At 42.2% G+C, this 23,644-nt stretch overlaps 1 protein-coding gene across 3 annotated transcripts in view; it reads left to right on the top strand.

The window, feature by feature from the left end:
* prkacba (protein kinase, cAMP-dependent, catalytic, beta a) overlaps positions 1-23,644 on the top strand; it is a 235,918-nt gene that overhangs the window by 198,726 nt on the left and 13,548 nt on the right. For all 3 annotated transcript variants that reach the window (XM_069939348.1, XM_069939349.1, XM_069939347.1), the window contains 4 exons: positions 4,007-4,135; positions 10,198-10,296; positions 12,761-12,843; positions 22,306-22,432. In XM_069939348.1, coding sequence (XP_069795449.1) covers positions 4,007-4,135; positions 10,198-10,296; positions 12,761-12,843; positions 22,306-22,432 — 438 coding nt within the window. The remainder of the gene's footprint in view (positions 1-4,006; positions 4,136-10,197; positions 10,297-12,760; positions 12,844-22,305; positions 22,433-23,644) is intronic.

The following is a 23,644-nucleotide window of genomic DNA, read 5'->3' as shown; positions in this document are numbered from 1 at the left end:
GGCAGGGCAGTTGAAGTTGACTGCGTGGATTTCCAGCAATGCTTTTGGCAAGGTCCCAAAGTTTGGAAGGTGGGATCCAGGATGAGTCACCCAAATGGATGCAAAAATTAATTTGGTGATAGGAGTCAGAGAGTGGGAATTGGAGGTCGATGACCAGTGGCAAACTGCAGGGATCTGCTGTGCACAATGTTTTCTATTTTCTGCATTAATGGTTGGATGAGAATGTAGATGATAAGACCATAAGACATATAAGAGTAGAAACAGGCAAAACTGCTCAAAAGCCCCACCATTTAATGTATATGAAAGCATATAAGACACTGTATAAGATGGCCCCTCCCCTCCCAGAAGTTGCACTGCAAATGTAAGTTTTGATCTGTACTTGCAATATACAATTACCCCATCTTATTGCCCCAGTGGACCATCACACTAACCAGTGGAGTGATGCTGTCACAATACTTTAAAAGCAAATTACCCAGGAAAGATTTAAATTTTATTAGCTTATTTTAGAATAAACCTCCATTGGTGCTTTAACAGGCTGTTTAAAGCCTGCACAGAGCCGATGGCAGTCAGACTGGATGGATGGACTCTGTGGGGAGCACTGAGACTTCTGTTAAGGTTCGATTATACTTACCATTTATGACGATCCCTGGTTTTGGGATGATATTTTTAAGATTTAAATACCATCTTGTACGCCAACGTATACTGTAATCATGAGATGACGCATTTTCCCATTTGGCCCCACTGCCCGACCTTCTCCTCATAACGTTTGATGCCCTGGCTAATCAAGAACCTATCAATTTCTGCCTTAAGTACACCCAATGGCCTGTCCTCCACAATTTCTTTTTTTTCCAACTTTATTTACATTTTTATATATATATAATACAAACCCCTTATTACAATTCGTTACTTATAAAATACATAATGATAGATTAGTGATCTACCCCTCCCCCACACAACCACCCCACTACGACAAAAAACCCAACTACCCCTACCCCCTCGTATTGACGGAGCCTTTTACAAATGGCAGTTGTTAACATACCAAAGTGAGTGCCTTTTTGTTACAAAAAAGTCAAAATATAATCAGACCCATATGTTTTAAGTGTGGTTCCCGCATTTTAGAAAAAAAAAATTATTATGTAAATGATATGTTATTTTTTCTAAATAAATACATGATTTGAAATCATTGTTGCCATCTTAATATATCTCTACATCATCCTTCCGTGTTTTACTACAATACATTTTCTAGCCACAGCTAGAATCAAGCGAATGAATGCAATTTGAAACTCATCCAACTTTAACCCACTTTTAGTATCGTCATAAATCCCATTAAAAAGAATAATGGGTCAACTAGTAACTGATTATTGTACAACGTTCCAAAAATTCTCTAATCTTTACCCAAAAACTTTGCACCTTTTCACAAGACCAAACTGAATGTACATAAATCTGAATCCCTGAAACCATATCGTTTTAACTTTTCCAGTGTCAAATATAACTGATGTAAAAAAAATTATAGTTAACTAAACTATATCTCACATTAATGAACCTAGTTACAGCATCTTCACACATCTTTACCCAGTCTTCCTCCAATATAAAAAGTTGTAATTCCTTCTCCCGTTTATCTTTTATTTTAAAAACACCAGGTTTGTTCATCTTTTCTTGCAACAATGCATACATTTCTGATATAAAACCTTTTTTCAAAATTTCTGTCATCAACTTTTCAAACCTAGTCAAATTTGGAAGCTTAAGTTCCTGTCCAAAATTTTCTTTTAACAAAGCTCGCACTTGATAATAAGCAAATATTGAATTCGCTGATATCCCAAATTGATCTTGCATTTGGGCAAAAGAAAGAAAAACACCCTTCTAAAAACAACCTCCCACCATTCTGATACCCTTCAATTCCCAATCCTTTAAATATCGACTATCCATAGCAAATGGAATAATCCTATTTCGATAAACAGGGGTCTAGTCTGAGCAGTGATTTTACCCTTAGTTCCAATTATTTGATCTCTCTTATACCCAATTTCCAATAAAGGTTTATGTACAGGTACATTATAAGTCTTTAAAAAAATCCGGTCTCATTTATATATAAAATATTTAACATTACTCTCTGATATCTGTGACAATTCAACTTTAGCCCATCCTGGAAATTGCTCAGTGTCTGACATCGGTTAATAAATTTCAATAGTGCTGTTTCATAATAATTCTGAAAATTTGGTAACTGCAAACCTCCTGAAGCATATTTCCAGGTCAATTTTTGCAAAGGGGCTCTAGATAGTTTATTTTTCCATAAAGACAAGCCTCGACAATTTCCTATGGCAACAAATTCTGTAGATTCACATCCTCTGGCTGAAGAATTCCCTTCTTTTCTAAGTAGACGCCCTTCAATCCTGAAATTATGCTCTCTTGTCCTGGACTCTCCCACCATGGGAAACCAGCTGATCAATGAGTTTGCAAATGAACCAAAATTGTTGATGTTACAGGCAGTGAAGAGAATTTGTCTAAGGATTCATATCAACTGGGAAAGAAGGCATGGCAATTTCAAATGGAATTTAACTCGGAAATTTGCCAAGTGATACATTTTGGGAAGTTATGGAAGGAAAGGAGGTATACGGTGAATGACAAGGCCCTGGCGAGTGCTGTTGAATGGTGAAGTCTTGGGGTCCAAATTAAAGGTTCCCTAAAACTAGTAACCCAGGTAGTCAGGGTGGTTAAGAAGGTGTATAACATGCTTGCCTTCTTCATCAAGGCATCGAGTACAAGAGTTGGGACGTCGTGTTATGTAGGTGGGTCCACATACGAGGTGTTTGTGCAGTTGCGATTGTCACACTATTAAAAGGATATGATTATGCTGGAGAGAACGCAGGAAAGATTCGCAAGGATGTTACCTGCATTGGAGTGCATCAGTTATGATAAGAAATTGTCAGAGAAACAGCTTCCTCCTAATATTTACTTAACAATAATATTTTTTTTAATTTGGTATATACATATTATGCACATGTATGTATGTGTGCTATGTCTGTATGTGTGCTTGCAGTGTTTTAAATGAAGGGCCAGAGAAGGCTGTTTCATCTGTTGAACTTGTACAATCAAATGATAAGCTTGAACTTGAGATTGAATATGCTGGGTCTATTTTCCCTAGAGTAAATGATGTGTTAGGACCATATAAAATTGAGATGCTGAGATAGGGGAAATATCCAGTCAGTTTCCCATGTTGTGAATTCCCAGAACCAGAGGGCATAGGTTTACAATGAGAGGGAAGAGGTTTAAAGGAAGTCTGAGAGGATTTTGCCCTTCCCCCACACACGCACATCATAGTTGATATTTGAGTTGCCAAAGTCAGTGATCGAGAAGGAATATTTTGGAGGCACCTTGACAGGTATTTGTCTGAGCAAGACCTAGCAGGATTTGGGATTAATGCAGGCAAATGAGGATGAATCTAGATGGTCAGCCTAGATGTGGGCTGAAAGGCCTGTTCCTGTGCTATACAACTATAACTGACAGACATGGTTTGCAGGTGTAGGTAGCTGAAAAAGAAGATGAGGAGAAATCGATTAAGCATCCCCACACATTTTGTCTGGTCTTTAATCCAGTAAAGTGGAGAGGAGAAGCTAATGAGATTGCAGTAATTTATCATAAATTTCAGGTCATTTTTAGCCAAAGTGATAATAAAGTTGCTAAAATTGGCCTCGTACCTCCTAATTTTGTTGTCCATTGGCCTCTGTTGGAAATGTTTGAAATGCTGTGCCAAAATGTTTCTACCCTGGTTCTTCAGTGCAGTTACGTTTGCAAGTATAACTTGCAAACCTGTCAAATAAGTTTCCCTTCTGTGATGACGGTCAAAAAATACTCCCTCCAAAAGATGCAACTCAAGAGTGCAAGAAGGGGTTTCTTGGAAGCAAGGTACCTGTGAGAACGAGGGAGGAGACACTTCAGTGGTGTATGCATTTGGAATTACAGCTGGATGTGTAAGGAACAAAACTAAAAACTTATGTTCTCTATCTTTCAGAACACTGCAGGCCTAGATGATTTTGAAAGGCAAAAAACACTTGGAACTGGTTCTTTTGGAAGAGTTATGTTGGTGAAGCATAAAGGCACTGAACAGTACTATGCCATGAAGATACTGGATAAACAAAAAGTAAGTATGCCCGTACATGCTGAGGAGAGAGAAGGAAGCTTTTTTATTTGATTGTCATTGATTCTTTATGGCCCCGAACCAAGCTGTTTTCAGTGGAAAGTTGTAGATTTCCGTTTGGCAATCATACATTGTTATGATGTATTGAACAGCATACTTGGTTAATTATAAAAGGGAAGGTCTTGCTATTTCCAGGTTATGCCCGATGTAGTTCGATCTGCATGAATCGGATAAATACAAAGATGCCTTTCATGAACGGAGTTTTGATCTTTGCCCACATAACTACAGAGACATGCTGCAAAGGACATCTTAAGATAATGTCAGAAATGCAGCTAAGCTTCAAAGGCCATGTGCTTTTAAAGTTTGTGGTATTGTGACTGCCACGAGTACATGGTTTAATACCAATTCACCTTCTGCACATATGGCGCTGAGAAGTTCTGCATTATTTGCATATACATTCTGTTTGATTTATTTCTACAAATAATTCTTGTATCTTGCTTTAAGAATAAACAGCGTATCAAGTTCAAATTTATTTGTCATCCAATTGCACAACCTGACAAAATGGCATTTTCCTGTCCTTGGTGCAACCCATGCAGACATGCAACCAGATGTAGCACACATTTAAACAAGTGATGCACATGCAAAACAAATATACATATGTAAAAATAAATATTGTTTAATGAATATTTAGCGTGTGGAGTTCATTTAATCATTCAGCAGTCTCATTGCTGGTTGGAAGAAGTTGTTCCTCAGCCTGGTAGAGCTGGCTCTGATCCTCCTGTATCTCTTTCCTCATGGGAGTAGCTCAAAAATGCTGTGAGTTGGGGAGGGGGAATTGTTGTTGGAAGGGGTCTTCAACAATTTTGTTCACCTTCTTCAGTCAACAATCCTGCTGGATCACATCAATGAGGGGAGAGAGACCCCACTCTCTTCCACTCTTATGGTCCTGTGGTTTGACCTCCTATCCAATGCTCTATAGCGACTGTACCACACTGAGATGAAACCAGTTAGGGCACTCCCAATATTAGAATTCACTTGACAATATTAACAGGACTGACCTCTCTCCCAAAAGGTTTGGTCACATACACTTTAGAGGCACATACTGCAATGAACAAATATAAACCCCTCTTCTTGCAGCTGGAAAGCTCAAAAAAAGGTAAATGGAGCATATCAGTAATGGATCTCATAACATATAACATAACATAACAATTACAGCACGGAAACAGGCCATTAGGCCCTTCTAGTCCGCACCGAACCAAACACCCCTCTCTAGTCCCACCTCCCTGCACAATGCCCATAACCCTCCATCTTCTTCTCATCCATATACCTGTCCAACCTTTTCTTAAATAATACAATTGACTCCGCCGCCACTATTTCTCCCGGAAGCTCATTCCACACGGCTACCACTCTCTGAGTAAAGAAGTTCCCCCTCATGTTACCTCTAAACCTCTGCCCCTTAATTCTTAACTCATGTCCTCTTGTTTTAATCTTTCCTCCTCTTAATGGAAATAGTCTATCCACATCCACTCTGTCTATCCCTTTCATAATCTTAAATACTTCTATAAAATCCCCTCTCAACCTTCTACGCTCCAAAGAATAAAGACCTAATCTGTCCAATCTCTCCCTGTACTCTAGATGCTTAAACCCAGGTAACATTCTGGTAAACCTTCTCTGCACTCTCTCCACTCTGTTTATATCCTTCCTATAATTAGGCGACCAGAACTGCACACAGAACTCCAAATGAGGCCGCACCAACGTCTTATACAATCTCAACATCACCTCCCAACTCCTCTATTCCATGCAATGATTGATAAAGGCCAGCATACTAAAAGCCTTCTTCACCACCCTATTCACGTGAGTTTCTACCTTCAGGGAACGAAAGTTGCACACTTTGTAAACTGAAGATGTTTTCTGTATAAAAGACTACCATTCAGATTTATCGGTGAAGATTGCTATGTCAGATGCAATTTGAGGATATAATCTTGCGGTTTGAGAATTCTGTCTGAGGAAAATGCTAACACAAACACAATCAACTGCAAAGAAGTTAGTTTGCAGCTTATTGATGCAAACCTATTCAGGCAATTGCCAGGAGCACATCAGAATGGAGGGCCTCAATTTGCAGCCAAGTATAGAGAGGTATTTTACAACTTGGACCAAATTGTATAAACATGAGGCAAGCTAAATAGATCCTGATCACTGGAATATTTAAGGAAGTTCAGAAAAATGCACTTTTCTTTCACATACAATATTGTGAACTTGCTGCATTTTATAGCAGGCACTGAGATTTTGGACTCATTGTAATGGAGGTGTGTTTGTGTGTGATTAGGGAATGTTATTACTGTTTTTAGTCCTCTTTCCTGCTGACAATAGCTGTGCAAACATAAGAGTTGTCTTTCAAATTTGGATTACAGTTATGGTTTACTATGGTGACATGTATAATTGGATGTAAGCCAGCCACTTTGTCAGAAACAACTTGAGGTCAAGAGGAATAGAAACCAATGATTCGGGCCTGAGCCCTTTGTCGAGGTATGAGTAAAAATTAGGCAGGCACCTGAATAAAAAGGCAGGGGGAGGAGGGAAGAAAGGGCAGGGTGAGGAGCACAGGGCCACAGTGAAGTGACCATATGGATAAGAGGGCAGGAGAGGCCACTTGCTTCACTTAGAGTATTTATGTATTCAATAAACACAAACTAAATATCCCTAACAATGTCAAAACTAACTGTTCAGCTACGATTGGTTATTTTGAAGGCAGTTTTACCATATGAGGATTGCATGAGTAAACGAGACCAATAGTTGTTGGGGTTTAGAAGAAAGAGATATGATCTCATTGAAACTTGCAAAATTCTTTCAACAGGATGGATGCAGGAAGGTCGATTCCTCTGGCTAGAGTCAAGAGTGAGGAATCACAAATGAAAGGGGAAGTCATTTAGGGCTAAGCTGGGGAGATAGTTTGGACATCATGTTCAGTGCAGAGACAAAGGCTGAAGAGCTGATGCTTGTGCAGCACTTTTAGAACCATACAATGCTACAGCACAGAGAACAGGCCATTTGTCCCTTTTTGTCTGCGTTAGTCCTCACTGACAAAAGGCAAAGGAGGAAAAACCCAACACCCAACCCCAACCAACCAATTTTCCCTTGCAACCGCTGCAATCGTGTCTGCCTGTCCCGCATCGGACTTGTCAGCCACGAACGAGCCTGCAGCTGACGTGGACTTTTTACCCCCTCCATAAATCTTCGTCCGCGAAGCCAAGCCAAAGAAGAGTCCCACTGACCTGCTCCCATTCTATAACCCTTCAGGCCTCTCCCATCCATGTATCTATCCAACTTATTCTTAAAACTCAAGATTGAGTCCTCACCCACCACATCAGATGGCAGCTCATTCCACACACCCACCCCTCTCTGAGCAAAGAAATTCCCCTAAACCTTCCCCTTTCACCCTAAAGCCATGTCCTCTCCCTAACCTGTTTACTTTTTCCCTGTAACTCAACTCTTGAAGACCTGGCAACATCCTAGTAAATCTTCTCTGCACTCTTTCAATCTTATTGATATCCTTCTTGTAGTTGGGCGACCAGAACTGCACACAACATTCCAAATTTGGCGTCACCATTGTCTTAAACAACTTCAACATAACATCCCAACTCCTGTACTCAATACTTTGATTTATAAAGGCTAAGATGCCAAAAGCTTTCTTTACAACCCTATCCAGCTGTGATGCCATCTACAGGGAACAGTGTACCTGTATTCCCAGGTCTCTTTGCTCCTTTGCACTCCTCAGTTCCCTACCATTTACAGTGTACATCCTTTCTTGATTTGCTCTTCCAAAATGCAAGACCTCGCGTTTGTCTGCATTAAGCTCCATCATCCATTTACTGGCCCATTCTCCCAGTTGGTTCAGATCCCTCTGCAAGCTTTGAAAATCTTATTCACTGACCTATTTTGATCCAATTCACCACATTATCATTCAGATCATTCATTTAGACAACAAACAACAATGGTCCCAACACCAATACCTGAGGCACGCCACTCATCACAGGCCTCCAGTCTGAGAAGCATACATCCACTACCACTCTCTGTTTTCTCCCACACAGCCAATTTTGAATCCAGCTTACAGCCACTCTGTCTTAACCTTCTGAACTACCCTCCCATGTGGGACCTTGTCGAAGGCCTTACTAAAGTCCATATAGACAACATCCATAGCCTTTCCTTCATCTACCTTCTTGGCAACTTCCTTGAAAAACTCTACAAAGCCATGCCGACTGTCCTTATCAGCCCATAGCTGTCCAAATACCTACATATCCTTTCTTTCAGAACTCCTTCCAATAATATACCTATAGTTACCTGGTTTACTTTCGGAGCTTTTCTTAAACAGTGGAACAACATGAGTAATCCTCCGGCACCTCCCCCGTGGCTCAGGACATTTTGAATCTATCCATCAGGGCCCCTGCAATTTCAACACGTCTCCCTCAATGTCCAAGGGAATATCATATCTGGCCCAGGGGATTTATCTACCTTTATTTACTTTAAGGCAGCAGTCACCTCCTCCTTAATCTCCATATGTTTCATGGCACTTCTATATGTTTCCCTTCCATCGGTATGCACTATGCCCGTTGTCTGAGTCAACACTGATGCAAGATCTCCCCCATTTTTGGAGGCTCCACACTGATCCTCTGGGGGACCAATTTTGCCCCTTGTTGTCCTCTTACTCTATTTGTAGAAACCTTTCAGATTTACCTTCACATTATCTGCCAAAGCACCCTCAAGCCTCCTTGATTCCCTTCTTAAGTATTCTCTTACATTTTCCGTACCCTGCGTTAAAGTTCTTCACGGTGCGGAGAGAAACTTTGGAACTTTGGTGGGGCAGAGGAGAGTTACTCCTTCAGACCAACGATGGAGAGATTTTTGGACATTGGAAGAAGGTGGCAGGAAAATGCTGATTAGCAGATCACCCTTCAGCTTGATGATTTCAGATAATCTACTGCAAAATTTAAAATGTGGCACAGGAGGTCATGAATAGTCTACTTTTTTTCTTTCCAGTTACTATTTCTGATGGGAGGGGATATCAATTGGCTGAAAGATTTGTTTTAAATATTTCAACATTAATCAAAAGGAAATCAAGCTTTTTAATTTGCCAGTATATGTGGGAACTTTATGGCTTTACAGAATAATCCTGCTCCTATTCTAGTCTGTGGTCAGTAACCTAATCCTCCATGAATTGCATCACAAACACACACTCCGAGTCAGCTGATGTGATTGCTGACTGCTTTGTTCACCGTGGTTTGTTTTCTTGGCTGCAAACGAAATGCTCCACTATTAACTTTCACCAAGATAGCTTTCCTAGCTGGCGGAGCGAGAATGTTGTGGAAAACTGAAGCAAATAGAGCAGCCACTCAGTGAGAAGAGAATATTGCAATATTGTCATAAGGGGTTTATTGTAACTGTCTCTCCCAGCAGGAATTACAAACCAAAAAAAAATTCATTTTAAAATGAACTATAATTACATTACAGTTCATCTGCTAAGTGCAAGAAATGTATGTACAGTTAATTGTTGCTTAACTTTCTCATTGCTTTTTTTTATGTTTTTGTTAGTGAGTAACCCAGGTGAAAGGCCAGGGTCGTAGTGCAGAACTCTGTACAGAACCATTGTTGAAAAGAGTAGTAGAGAAGATGAGATAAATCGAGACGCAGTGTTAGGTGATGCCAGGATTGCGTTTTAAAAGCCTGTAGATTATAGAAGGAAGGGAGGCCTGAGAGGTAAGAAGTTCTACAGTTTTGAGGTCCTATGTAAGAGTGAGTTATTGTAGTGAAACTTGCTTTCAATGTTACCTCCTGGACATTTTCTCCACAATTTTCTGTTCTCGTCAATTTAAGCTAAATTTTAACTTTTTGGAGAAGACTAATTTTTTATTAATAGAAAATAATGATAGAGTTCAAATTCACTTGTTGTCCCTGATATGATGTCCACCTTTACCGTTTTCATGCCATTCCAGAAAAAAGTGAAAGATGAATGCACAAGTTAGCAACGTGATCCCTTCTTCATGAATATTAATTTGCTTTTATTTTTGTAGGTGGTCAAACTGAAGCAAATAGAACACACCCTCAATGAGAAGAGAATATTGCAAGCAGTTAACTTCCCATTTCTGGTGAAATTGGAGTATTCCTTCAAGGTAAATATTCATGGCATTGGATCTCGAAAGGATAGTGAGGGCACATCATTCATATCCTTACAATGGGTTTAAAGCCTTCACATATCAGCCAAGTTCAACTTGGGGAATTTTTTAGGTGTTTGATATTCTGAAGAAGATTTGGAGAGGATTTTAAAATATTTTATTATTGGAATTTTATACAGTTGAGATATGGAAGTTAAAAATATGCTTATCCACTGTTAAAACATCCTTGCTCTGTGAGTTGCATTTTAATATTGAATGGGGAACACAAAATGATGGTCAGGCTACTTTTGGAGTATTGTGTGCAGTTTTGATCTCCCAGTTTCAGGAAGGATGATATTAAGCTGAGAAGCTGCAGAAAAGATTCACAAGGGTGTTGCTTGGATCAGAGGACTTGAATTAGTAAAAAGAGATTGGATAGGCTGGGTCTCTTTTCCCTTGATCGAAGGGGGTTGAGAGGTTGCATGATAGAAGTGTACAAAATTTTGAGAGGTGTGATTAGGAGACAAAACCAGAGAACCACAAAATCCCTAGTTGCAGGAAACTTGAGTGAACAAAGAGAAGCTGGAGGGACTGGGCAGGTCAGGCAGCGTCCCTGGCTAGAAGTGGTCAGTTGATATCTACCTTTATCATGACTGATTCTGGGATTTCCAGAGTCTGTTTCTCATCTAATGGTTGTTTAAAACTAAAGGACATTGGAATAATGTGAGAGGGATGATGAGATTTAAAGGGGATCTAAGGGGTACATTTTCCACACAGTGTCATTGGTATCTGGAATGAGTTGCCAGAAGTGGTGAGGTGGGGGGGAGAGACAGGAACAGTAACAACATTTAAGAGGCATCTTGACAAGGACTTCAATGAGGAAGGCATTGGGAATTACTGCAAGGAAGTGTGGTTTCATGGTCAGCAGAGATGCATTGGACCAAATAAGTATTCACTGGATTTCTTTAAACATCTGGAAACTTTGTTTTGCCAGTAGCACCTCTGTAGCCTAATGAGTAAGTTGCACCTAATCTGGGCAAAATCCAGACTGTTACTTTATACCATATCTTTGCGTTTCTCTCCCCAATCACTAACCAATTCCCCGTTTCATTTGTATAAACACACAAGGCCCATCCAATGTCAAAGTCTTGCTGACAGCTTCCAGAAATTAATTTTAGACGTACAGCACGGTAACAGGCTCTTCCAGCCCACAAGCCTGTGCCTCCGAAATCTACAACCCTTGAGGATTTTGAAGGAAGGGAGGAAACCCACGCAGACACAGGGAGAACATACAAACTCTTTTCTGCATCATAATTGCTTGAAAGTTAAAATTTTTAATCTAGCCATACAGTGCAGCAACAGGCCATTTCAGCCCTCGAGCCCATTACACCCAATTGACCTACAACCCGGTACATTTTGAAGAGTGGAAAGGAAGCAGAGCACCCTGAGGAAATCCACGCAGACATGGGGAGAACGTACAAACTCCTTTCAGACAGCGCTAGATTTAAACCCAAGTTGCTGGCGCTGTAACAATGTTGAACTAACCATGCCGCCTCGTTAAATATTCTGTTAATGTGACTTGACCAGTTCCAAATTTATTTTCAGACCTTTATCTCGTTCAGTGCACATTCACTCGCGATGCCTAAAATCTGACCTTGGCTGTGTGTAACCATGAGACATTTGCTCAGTTTTTGCATCAGTCCACAATGAACACTTCTTTGTAAATGTATACACTCCAAACTCTTTGTAGATCATTCATTTTTTTGCCACAAAAGTCACCCATCCAAGCAAAATATCCTGCAATATTTTATCTTTTGTCCTTTATACCCTCAATCTGTTACTGTTCCTTTATCCCATTCTATTGGTGTTAAGTTCCCCAAGGTTCCAGAAAACAATAATTTTATCATTGCTGTATCTTTTATAAGGTCCACTTTTCTTGTCCTTTGCACCTTTTTTCATCATTTGTCCAAAGTTAGTAATATGCTTGTGTATGGAGGGGGAAAAAAAACACAAAAACTGGAAACGCTGGAATCTTGAGCAGACAATGAGATGTTAGATGAACTCAGTGGATCAGGCGGAATCCATGCATAGACAGTGGACATTTCAGGTCGGGGCCTGTAGCGAGGGTGTCATATTACGTCGTCAAAGTGTAAGTTATGGAGAAGCCAAGAGATGATGGGTGATTGGATAGAAGGTGGGAGAGATGGAGAGAAAAAAAGGGAGAGCCCTTTGGAAGGAGGGGTAAAGAGAAAAGTAAAAACAGCAGCAGGTAAAGATGTAGAAACAGTTATCGAGATTTAGAGAAATCAGTATTCGTGCAGCTAGATTTAAAGCTGTCGAGGAGGAATATGATGCGTGGTTGTACAGTGGAAGTTGCTCTTCGCAATATTCAGTGCGTAATTTTTTTTGTAATATTTGTTCATTTAGAGTCTCAGCATGTACAAACTGCCGTTTTGAATTCTAATCTAACTTTGTGTTTTAGGACAACTCTAATTTATATATGGTGATGGAATACGTGCCAGGTGGTGAAATGTTTTCACATCTTAGAAGAATTGGAAGGTTCAGGTAAGGCTTAAATTGCCTGCGGACCTGATGAATAAAGTCGTTTGCTATTTTTAACATAGTGATGGGTCTGAAGTATTTAATTCACCTGCAGAAGTGTTCCTCAAGGTTTCTAATGTCACTGGAAGGCCAACGCCCCTGAGATTTACTTAATTCAAATGGAATAAATTATCATCCCATTGAATGAGTGGGTACATAGATCCTTTAGTGGTCACACCAGATTCTTTTTTCATTCTGTCTTCCTCCTCAGCATTGATCATAGTTCCGCCATGTCCCACCAGTGAGGAGAGAAAAACCGTTTCAGTACCTTGCCAATTCAGGTTTTGAATCTCTGCCCGTGTAAACAGTACTTGTTAATTATTTCTATTGTCGAGAAAAGCTGACATGACTGGGACCAACACCTATATTGATCTGGAGATGCACAAATCCTGCCCTGGTAATTGGGAATTTATTAAACTAATCTGGCGAGACCAGAACTGGGGGACATAGCCTCAAGATTTGAGGGAGGAGATTTGAAACATATATGAGGAGAAACTGCTTTATCCAGAGAGTAATGAATTTGTGGAATTCTCTGCCCCACGAAGCAGTGGATGCTGCCTCATTGAATATATTTAAAATGCAGGGTTTTTTTTTTAAAGTAGGGGAGTTAAGGGATATGGAGTAAAAGACAGGCAGGTGGAGCTGACTCTGTGGCCAGATCGGCCTTGGTGGAACAGGCTCGATGGGCTAAATGGCCTCCTTCTCCTATTGCTTGTGAGATCATAGAACAGTACTGTAATGGAAGATTTAAACCATGTTTTTTACTTTTGCAACCTTTGCTTCTGCAAGGCTGAGAACCTGCTTGTGTTTTAGAACCAGCTGACATAAGCTAAATTCCATCAAGGGGCCAGAGATGCAGTTATCTGACGAAAGGACATCTGTGTACCAAGAACATTTAATCTTCCTGCTTGTTTTGGTCACAGACTGTCAGAGGCCTAGCCTTGATGCAAAATAAACCATTGTATTCAAAGTGATAAGCTGACAATTACATTATTCGATAGAAGCCTAGCATGCTAGCTTGCTCTCTTATCTTTCTTACTGTGCTGGGAATAGGTGCTTGGGTAAGCAGTTTTTGGGTAATATAAGCCATGGTCCCGCTGCTGAAGTTTGAGACTCTCCGAGAGGTGGCAACATCTGATACAGCCCTGTGGGAAGAGAGGGGCAGTGGAATCAATGTGGCGACTGATACAGCGATGTAGGGAGAGAACGGGCCAGTGGGATCAGTGTGGGGAATGAAAAAGGACTGTGGGGAGAGTGGGGCAGTGGGATCAGTGTGAGGACTGATACAGCATTGTGGGGAGAGAATGGGGCAGTGGGATCAGTGTGGGGACTGATACAGCTTTGTGGGGAGAGAGTGGGATCAGTGGGGGACTGACACAGTGTTGTCAGTGTTATACAAGGTATACCTGTATTCTTTTTAACTTTTTTTTTACTTAAGATGGGTTTTCCAGAAAGTAACCCCTTCTTAGATAGTCCCTGTATTTGTCCCATAGCTTGATGAAGGGCTCAAGCACAAAATGTTGGTTTTGTATCTATCTTTGCTAAATAAAGTACAATGTTTGACCAGCTGAGTTTCTCCTACATTGTGATTGTATACTTCAGTCACACTATCTGATGACCTTCGTGTATTACTCCTGTGTTTGGCCCACATCCATACCTTGAGGAAAGGATCAGACCCAAAATGTCAGTAATACATCTTTACCTCCTATGGATGCTGCAAAACCACCCAAGTTCCTGAAGCATTTCTGTGTTTCGACCATATCTTATCGAAACCTTTCCTATCCATGTCCCCAGCTAAATGTCTTTTGAACATTTTAATTCACCCAACTTTACCACCAAGCCCCCACATTTGGCTGCACAGTCCACGGAAATTAGCTTAATCAGCAGTATGCCCCTCTGAGATGGTGGAGGGACTGTACAGGTCCAGGAGTTCCGTCAACATGAGGAGCAGTATTGGGCCAGCTCCAGCCTGAGTTCCTACCTCAGTGTGAACTGGCTGCATTCCCAGCTCTCCTCCAACACCAGTCCTCACTGCTTCTCCACACTGAGAGCCGTGGGGTCAGTCTGTGTTATGGGAGCAACATTGGAGGGTAAGGGGGTCACACCACGTTGCTGGCACAGCGACCGGCTCATACTTTGAGGACACCAGCACTTCCATATAATTTCAACATGGAGTTATTCTTGAACAAAGGCATTAGAAATACTGCATTGTACCACAAAGAGAAATGACCTTGCCTTTGTAATAGAGACGAATGAAGCAGATGTTCCATGTTCCAAAGGTAGAGTTAATCCAGCAGCATAGATATATGGATTCGGTTTCATGCAGGTTTAAAGAATATATGTCTTACAATGCTACAAGTAGCACTGTGGAGTATGTCTTCAAATCTGTAGTGAGACTTCAACTTCTCCTCTTGTCATTTATGTACAGTACTGTGAAATTAGCCAACTCATTTATTTGACACAAACATGCTGCAGAAATAGGAGATCATGGGTAACTAACCTCGAAGAATAAGGGGAAATTTGATAGAGGTCTGTAAAATGATGAAGGGGATAGACAGAGTAAATATAGGTCAACTTTTTCCACTGAGGGTAGGCGAGATGCAAGCCAGAGGACATGGGTTAATGGGGGGAGAGGGGGAGGACAAGGGGGGAACTTCTTCACACAGAGAGTGATGGGAGTGTGGAACGAGCTGCCAGCTGAAGTGAATACGAGCTCAATTTTAACATATGAAGAATTTGGACAGGTGCATGGATTTGAGAGGCGTGGAGGGCTATGGACTGGGTGCAAGTCCGTGGGACTAGACATAAAAATGGTTTGGCACAGACAAGAAGGGCTGAAGGGGACTGTTTCTGTGCTGTAATGTTCTATGGTTGTAACCTGACCACAGTCCTAGTCCTGAAATGTTGGCTACCCTTTACATCCTATGGATGCTGCATGGCCTGCTGAGTTTCTTCAGCACCTTGGTGAATTGCCCTCGACCTCAGCAACTTTCTTGTTTAACTGTTTTTTTAGTTTTCTTTACAAAGGAAGTAAATGACATATTTTGTAGTCTTGCGCCTGTGTTCACTTTCTGAACAGCCATCATTTGACATAAATCCAAACTCTGAAATGCTCAGCAGTTCAGTGTCTGAGAAGGGAGATACAGAAAGTGTAAAGCAGTGAGATTTCCTCAGACTCATCACCTGGTCCTGCAGTTTGTGGTTTTTCGGCTACCGTTCAACAGCAGCTGAACAACCTGTCATTGTGGAATTTCTCCAGGAAGCTCACACAATGGGAGCTTGACAATCACCATTGCCCTCTTGCCTGCTTTTCATCCTCTGCTCCTATTAGAAGGTTGAATCATTTCCTTGTAATCCCAAATGTCCATTTGTTTCTCACTGGAGATTTACAAGGAGACACACTGGAGACTCACGAGAGACTGGAATTTTGAGTAAAAATCTATTTGCCAGAGGAACTAAGTGGGTCAAGCCACATTCAGTCTCAATGAAGGGTTCCACCCTGAAACGTTGACGAATTAATGCAGCTCAACCTGCTGAATTTCTACGACAGATTGCATTTTTAGATGTACAACACGGTAAAAGGCCCTTCTGGTCCACTAGCCCACGTTGTTCAGATACACCCATGTATCTGAACATTTTGAAAAGTAAGATTAAACTGGAGCTGTGGGAGAAAACCTTCGCAGACACGGGAAGAATGTGCAAATTCCTTACAGACAGCGCCAGACTCGAACACAGGTCACTGGTGCGGTAATAACATTGTGCCAGCCATCCACGGCACTAACTATAACTAGGCCATGATTTGGTATTGCTATATATTGCTTAATTTGAAGATGAATACTTGTGATAGTACAGATCTTCACCAATGTACATAGTGTATATAGTTACTGTATCTAGACTGTGCTTACAGCGATTGGCTGAGAGCTAAGCCACACCTATTGTTTGGGCCTTAAAGGGTTGTGTCCCTAGCCAGGTCGGATCATTCCGGACTGGTCGGCCACCTGTGAAGAGCTCCGGTCTTTTGCTAATAAAAGCCTTGGTTTGGATCAACAAGTCTTTGGTTCTTTCGACGAGCTCTACAATTTTATTAGCAAAAGACTAATGCAAGCCCCACTTCTTCCGTCCGGATAACTCCCACGTTATCAAAGCCACCCGCCCCTTCGAGCGTCTTAGCGTAGACTTTAAGGGACCCCTACCGTCGACCAACCGTAATACCTACATCCTTACGGCCATCGACGAATACTCCCGCTTCCCATTCGCTGTGGCCTGCCCAGACACCACTGCCACCTCAGTGATACAGACCCTTCACAGTATTTTCACCATCTTCGGGTACCCCAATTCCATCCACAGTGATAGGGGGTCCTCATTCATGAGTGCAGAGCTGCAACAGTACCTTCTGGAGTGTGGTATTGCTTCAAGCAGGACCACGAGCTATAACCCACGCGGTAATGGCCAGGTCGAGAGGGAGAATGCCACCATATGGAGAGCGGTTACACTGGCTCTCCGGTCTAAAGGTCTCCCCACCTCTCACTGGCAGGAGGTTCTCACTAGTGCCTTACACTCCATCCGCTCCCTCCTATGTACTGCAACAAATGCCACCCCCCACGAAAGGATGTTCCTTTTCCCGAGGAAATCCGAATCGGGAACCACTGTACCGGCATGGCTCACCGTCCCTGGCCCCGTCCTTTTGCGACGCCATGTCCGGCACTCAAAGAACGACCCCTTGGTCGACCGAGTGACTCTACTCCACGCGAACCCACATTACGCATACGTGGAGTTCCCAGACGGGCGGGAGGACACTGTTTCGGTGCGGGACCTAGCTCAGGACGCGGTAGACCCAGCAAACCCCCCAACTCCTTATGCTCCAGGCCCCGTGCCGCAACAGAAGGACCAACAGCACCCCAATGACCCGGGCCACCCTGCCGACAAAACGACTGGGGAATTGAGCGACGGAGCAGTCGCACCCGATGAGCCCGCTGGCGACACCACTCCAGCGACCCCAATCCCGGCACCACGGCGGTCACGCCGGATGGTCAGACCCCCTGACCACTACAGTCCTTGACCTACCCCTTCCTTTTCATTCTCTCCCTCGTTTTTGTTTTTTTTCCCAGGGTCAATTCTCCAAGAAGGGATGAATGTGATAGTACAGATCTTCACCAATGTACATAGTGTATATAGTTACTGTATCTAGACTGTGCTTACAGCGATTGGCTGAGAGCTAAGCCACACCTATTGTTTGGGCCTTAAAGGGTTGTGTCCCTAGCCAGGTCGGATCATTCCGGACTGGTCGGCCACCTGTGAAGAGCTCCGGTCTTTTGCTAATAAAAGCCTTGGTTTGGATCAACAAGTCTTTGGTTCTTTCGACGAGCTCTACAATACTTAAATGACCTAGTGCCGATTTTGATCGAAATTTAAAATGGTTTGCATTCATTTGATTCATCTGATTTTCCTATGAAATTCATTACTGAAAGTATATTAAACACCTTACTGAACACTAGGTCTGAGATTACACTGGCATTGCGTGGCTGAAGCCTGTGATTTGAGGCATTAGTTACTGATTCCACCACAGGGTGAAATGCACTGACTCTTAGCAGAAGCCAGCAATCCCAGTGCGTGTTGGATTTCCATGAATGACCACCGAAATGTGGAAGTGTCAGGTCACTCTGCAGAACGACTCCCTATTGAGTCTGGCTGCTTAGCATTGAAGGGTTTCACATGTGGCCCCTCAGATTTCAGGCAGAGCTTGACATGGACAGGTCAGCGAGGCTTTTAACAACAAATTAAATTAAAACAAGAATACATTTCCTTTTTAAATTTATTTCAATGGTGCTTAATTACCCATATCAATTTGAATAGTTTTTAAATGTCTCTCTGACTCTTAGAGACGATTTAAAATTGTTCAAAAAATTCTCTGAGACAAGAGAGCTTTTAGCAGGTTCAATGCCTAGTTCCCATTGTTACAGCTTCCTGCCAACTTCTAGGACCAACAGGCCAAAGATAATTAGGCCTACATATTGGTTGCTGAGGTGTTTGGCTGTAAAGTTTGGTATTTTAGAGCAATTATTTTGACTCAGCCAACAGCCAGTGGATCAGTAACCAAGGAACTGGAGAGGAGAGGAGAAAAGAATTTCTTACAGCTCTTTTGGTTTGGAATCCATTTCCTGAAATGTGAATGAAAAGATGTGAAAATGTAAATGGGAAATGATCAGGAAAGTGAGACAAATAAAGGTCACTCCTTCAAAGCGCTAGAACAAAGAAGCTGAATTGATCAACTACTTCCTGTGCTGTGAGACTTGCTTACTCTGGATGTCCAGGACAACAACTGTACCTCCACAACATTTGTGCCAGCATGTACTTGATCTAGCAATGCCCAGGATCACTCTAATGTGAGGAAAACGGCAGAGGAATTTATTCACAGACCCACTGGGGAAGGGTGGAGGTTCACATGGAGACAAGACTGTAGTTACTGGAATCTAGAACATAAAACTCTAGCCAGCGCACCAGTTAGTGCACTGCTGTTACAACGCCAGCAATTGGGAACAGGGTTTGAATCTCACACTGTCTGTAAGGAATTGCAATGTTCTCCCTGTGTCTCTGTGGGTTTTTTACAGTTTCCTCATTCAAAATGTACTGGGGACTGTAGGTTAATTGGGTATAATTATGCAGCATGCCAAAAGGGCTTGCTACTGTGCTGTATATCTAAATTTAATTTAATTTAAACAGCTGGAGGAACCTAGCGGGTCAGAGCAGAACATTATTCATCACAAAGCCGGACTTGAACTCAAAACCATAAGATTTAAGGCACGGTATCGGGATCTTTACAAGAAGTCCAGATATGGCCTGTGGAAGGCCGTCTCCGGAGCAAAGTGGCAATTCGAGACAGACCTACACCAGCTATGGCAGGAAGTGCAGACCATTACAGTCTACAAAATGAGAGTGAACACTATAGATGGCTGCAATGCTTCATTACCTGATGAGCTGAACACCTTTGAGAAAAACCAAACATTGCCAACTAGAATACCTGAAAAGGCTAAGGCCCCTGAGGACAACGTCAGAATATCATTCAAAAGGGTGAACCTTCGCAAGGCGTCAGGCCCTGACCGCGTACCTGGCAGAGTACTGAAAATCTGCACCAACCAACTAGCCAAGAGTGTTCACGGACATTTTCTACCTCTCATTTGTCAGTCAGAGGTTCCCACCTATTTCAAAGGGGCATCAATCATCCAGGTACCCAGTAGTATGAACTGGCTCAACAACTACCAGCCAGTAGCACTAATTTCTACTGTGATGAAATACTTTGAGAGTTTGATCATGGCCAGAATTAACATGTACCTGAGCAAAGATCTGGACCCTCTGCAATTCACCTATTGTCACAATCGCTCCACAGTAGATGCAACATCACTGGCTTTCCACTCAGCTCTGGATCACCTCAAACAGCAATTCATACATACTTTGCTCTTCATCGACTACAGCTCGGCCTTCAACACCATTATTCCCTTAATGCTGATCAAGAAGCTACAAACTCCAGGCCTCTGTACCCCCCCCCCCCCCACCACCCCACCCCTGCAACTGGATCCTTGACTTTCCCATCAGAAGACCAGTCAGTACAAATTGGAAACAACTTCTCCTCACTGATTTTCAACAAAGACGTTCCCCGAGGATGTGTGCTTAGCCCATTTCAGAACTTATTGTACATCCATGGCTGCATGGCCAGGCACAATTCCAATGCTATCTACAAGTTTACCGATGACACCACAGTTGTCGGCAGAATCACAAGTGGCAATGAGGAAGCGTACAGGAGGGAGATTGATCAGCTCATTGAATGGTGTAACAACAACCTTGTACCCAACGTCAGCAAAACCAAGGAGATGATTGTGGACTGCAGGAGGAAGTCAGGGGAACACGACCCAGTCCTCATCGAGGGCTCATTTGTGGAGAGGGTCAAGAGCTTCAAATTCTTGGGTGTCAACATCTTCGAGGATCTGTCTTGGAGCCTCCATGATGAAATCACAAAGAAGGCTCGCCAGCGGGTATATTTTGTGATGTGTCTGAGAAGATTCGGTATGTCACCGAAAACTCTCAAAAACTTCTACAAGGGTACTGTGTGGTATGGAGGTGCCAACTCTCAGGACAAGATTAAACTCCAAAGGGTTATTAACTCGGCCTGTGATATCACGGTCACCGGACTTCATTTGAGGTGGTGTCTTAAAAAGCAGCCTTTATCCTCAAAGAACCCCACCACCCTATCCACTCTGCTACTATGTGGGAAAAGATACAGGAGCCTTAAGACGAGCACCCAGCGGCACAAGGGCAGCTTTTTCCCCACTGCCATCAATGAACCAAAGACACTGCCTTACTTTTCATCCACTATTTTATTTTTTTATAGTAATGTTGTAAGATGGTTAAAATATGAATGTTTGAACTATGATTCTGGTGCCAAATTTCAGGACTTGTTCATGACAATAAATTCTCATTCAGAAGTAGACCATTCAGCTCTGCCATTCCACCATCAGCTAATCCATTCTCCCACTCTGCACCGCTCTGCCTTTTCCCCCTAACCTTTAACCTGAGCCTAGCAATTCAGATACCTTAAATTCACCCAATGACTTGGCCTGTGACAGCAAATACCAGAGATTAGTTATCCACTTCCCTCCACAGATGCTGCCTTGCCTGCTAACTTTCTTCAGTAATTTATCACTGGAGGTTTACAAGTTTGTACAGTTACTTAGCGCTGAGTTTGATCTCTCGGTCAGTGTAGCAATTGGTGCGACGCCATTACCCTAGTTCAAATCCAGCGCTTTATGAAAGGAGTTTGTATATTCTCCCTGTGTCTGGATGGCTTTCCTCTGGGTACTCCGGTTTCCTCCCACGTTTCAAATTCCCACATATAAAATTCTGGCAGGACTGGACAGAATGGATGCAGATGGGATGTTTCCAAGGATGGGAAAATCCAGAACCCGGGGCCATGGTTTGAGGATAATAGGCAAACCATTTAGGACCGAGATGAGGAGGAATTTCTATACCAAGAGGGTGGTGAATCTGTGGAATTCATTGCCACAGAGAGCAGTAGAGGCAGGTTCATTAAATATATTTAAGAGGGAATTAGATCTATTTCTTCAGTATAAGGGTATTAAAGGTTACGGAGAGAAGGCGGGGACGGGGTACTGAACTTTAAGATCAGCCATGATCTCGTTGAATGGCGGAGCAGGCTCGAAGGGTTGAATGACCTACTCCTGCTCCTATCTTCTATGTTTCTATGTTTCAAAACCTACGGGATTCGTATATTTATTGGGGTATTTGGGCGGCACAGGCTTGTGGACCAGAAGGGACTGTTTCGGTGCTGTATGTCCAATTTAAAAATCAGCTTGTGTTCAATTGATTTTTCTATTATTCACTGAATATAAATTAAGCCTTATTTTTCCTTCACAGTGAACCTCATGCACGGTTTTATGCAGCCCAGATAGTCTTGACTTTTGAGTACCTCCATTCATTAGACCTCATCTACAGAGACCTGAAGCCTGAAAACCTTTTAATTGACCAACAAGGGTATATTCAGGTATGATATCCAGAACAAGGTGATTCCTGAAATTCTTGTAATGTACAAAACTCAAATTGATCAATATTTGATTCTTTATTGGGCGTGATTTTGAAACAAGGGATTAATTATCGGACTGACTATATTAATTATCTTTAGCATTGGTAACTTTGATATTTTTGGAGAAACCAATCAAATCTCATTTATGAGATTAAACATAATTGACCAGAATCCCTGCCCCACTCCATTTTGTTGAGTCAGGTAATGTGAAAGCTTTGTTGCAGCACCTGTTGACTTTAATAAACCACACCATGACTCAGTCGGGTATTGCTGCCCTCTCACACCTCCAATAAACTGGCTTCAACCCAGACATCTGATGCTGTCTACAGTGGAGTTTTCACATTCTCCTGTGTCAAGGATTCCCCAGATGATCAAGTTGGTTGAATGTAAAAGCACAGAAATACTGGATGAACTCGGGTCTTACAGCATCCTTAGGAGGTAAAGATACATAGCTAACATTTTGGGCCTGAGGGCCAAAACGTCGAAAAATATCTTTACCTCCTTTGGATGCTGTGAGACCTGCTGAGTACCTCCAACATCTGTGTTTTTACTAGAATCACCATGTCTACAGACTTTCATGTTTCACTCCATGCTGGTTGAATGAGATTGTTTATTGTCACATATACCAAGATGGAGTGAAAAGCTTGTTTTGCATGCTATCCTGCAAATCAACACATTGAGCAAAATGAGACCAAAGCGCAGTATTCAGTTTTCACAGAGTAAAAAGTTCATGGTTTAGTACCCAAGTCATGAAATCCCATTTTTGGAGGGCATGAATTGATCAGATGATCAACAGTCTGCGATTGGATCATAACTAAGAAATTCAAACAAACATCAAAGATAGAACATGGCAGCACAGAACAGGCCCTTCACCCCTCGATTATGCGCTGACCTGTATTCTTACCCAAAAAAAAAACAAAGCCCTCCCTGTCCTGTAACCCTCTATTTTTCTTTCATCCATGCGCCTGTCTTAAGAGTCTCTTAAACACTCCTAATGTTTCAGCCTACACCACCACCCCTGGCAAGGCACTTTTAGGCATCCATAACTCTGTGTTTAAAAAAGATATAATTTTCTCTGACATCTCCCCTAAACCTTCCTCCCTTCTCTTTGTACAGAGTGTCCTTCAGAAAGGAAAATTGGCTGGCTGCATCGAAACTGGCCGATGTCGCTCT

This window comes from Narcine bancroftii, chromosome 5, assembly GCF_036971445.1.
Source record: "Narcine bancroftii isolate sNarBan1 chromosome 5, sNarBan1.hap1, whole genome shotgun sequence".
NCBI lineage: Eukaryota > Metazoa > Chordata > Chondrichthyes > Torpediniformes > Narcinidae > Narcine > Narcine bancroftii.
The sequence above is the reverse complement of the archived record's forward strand: the minus strand, read 5'-3'. Positions and strand labels throughout refer to the sequence as shown.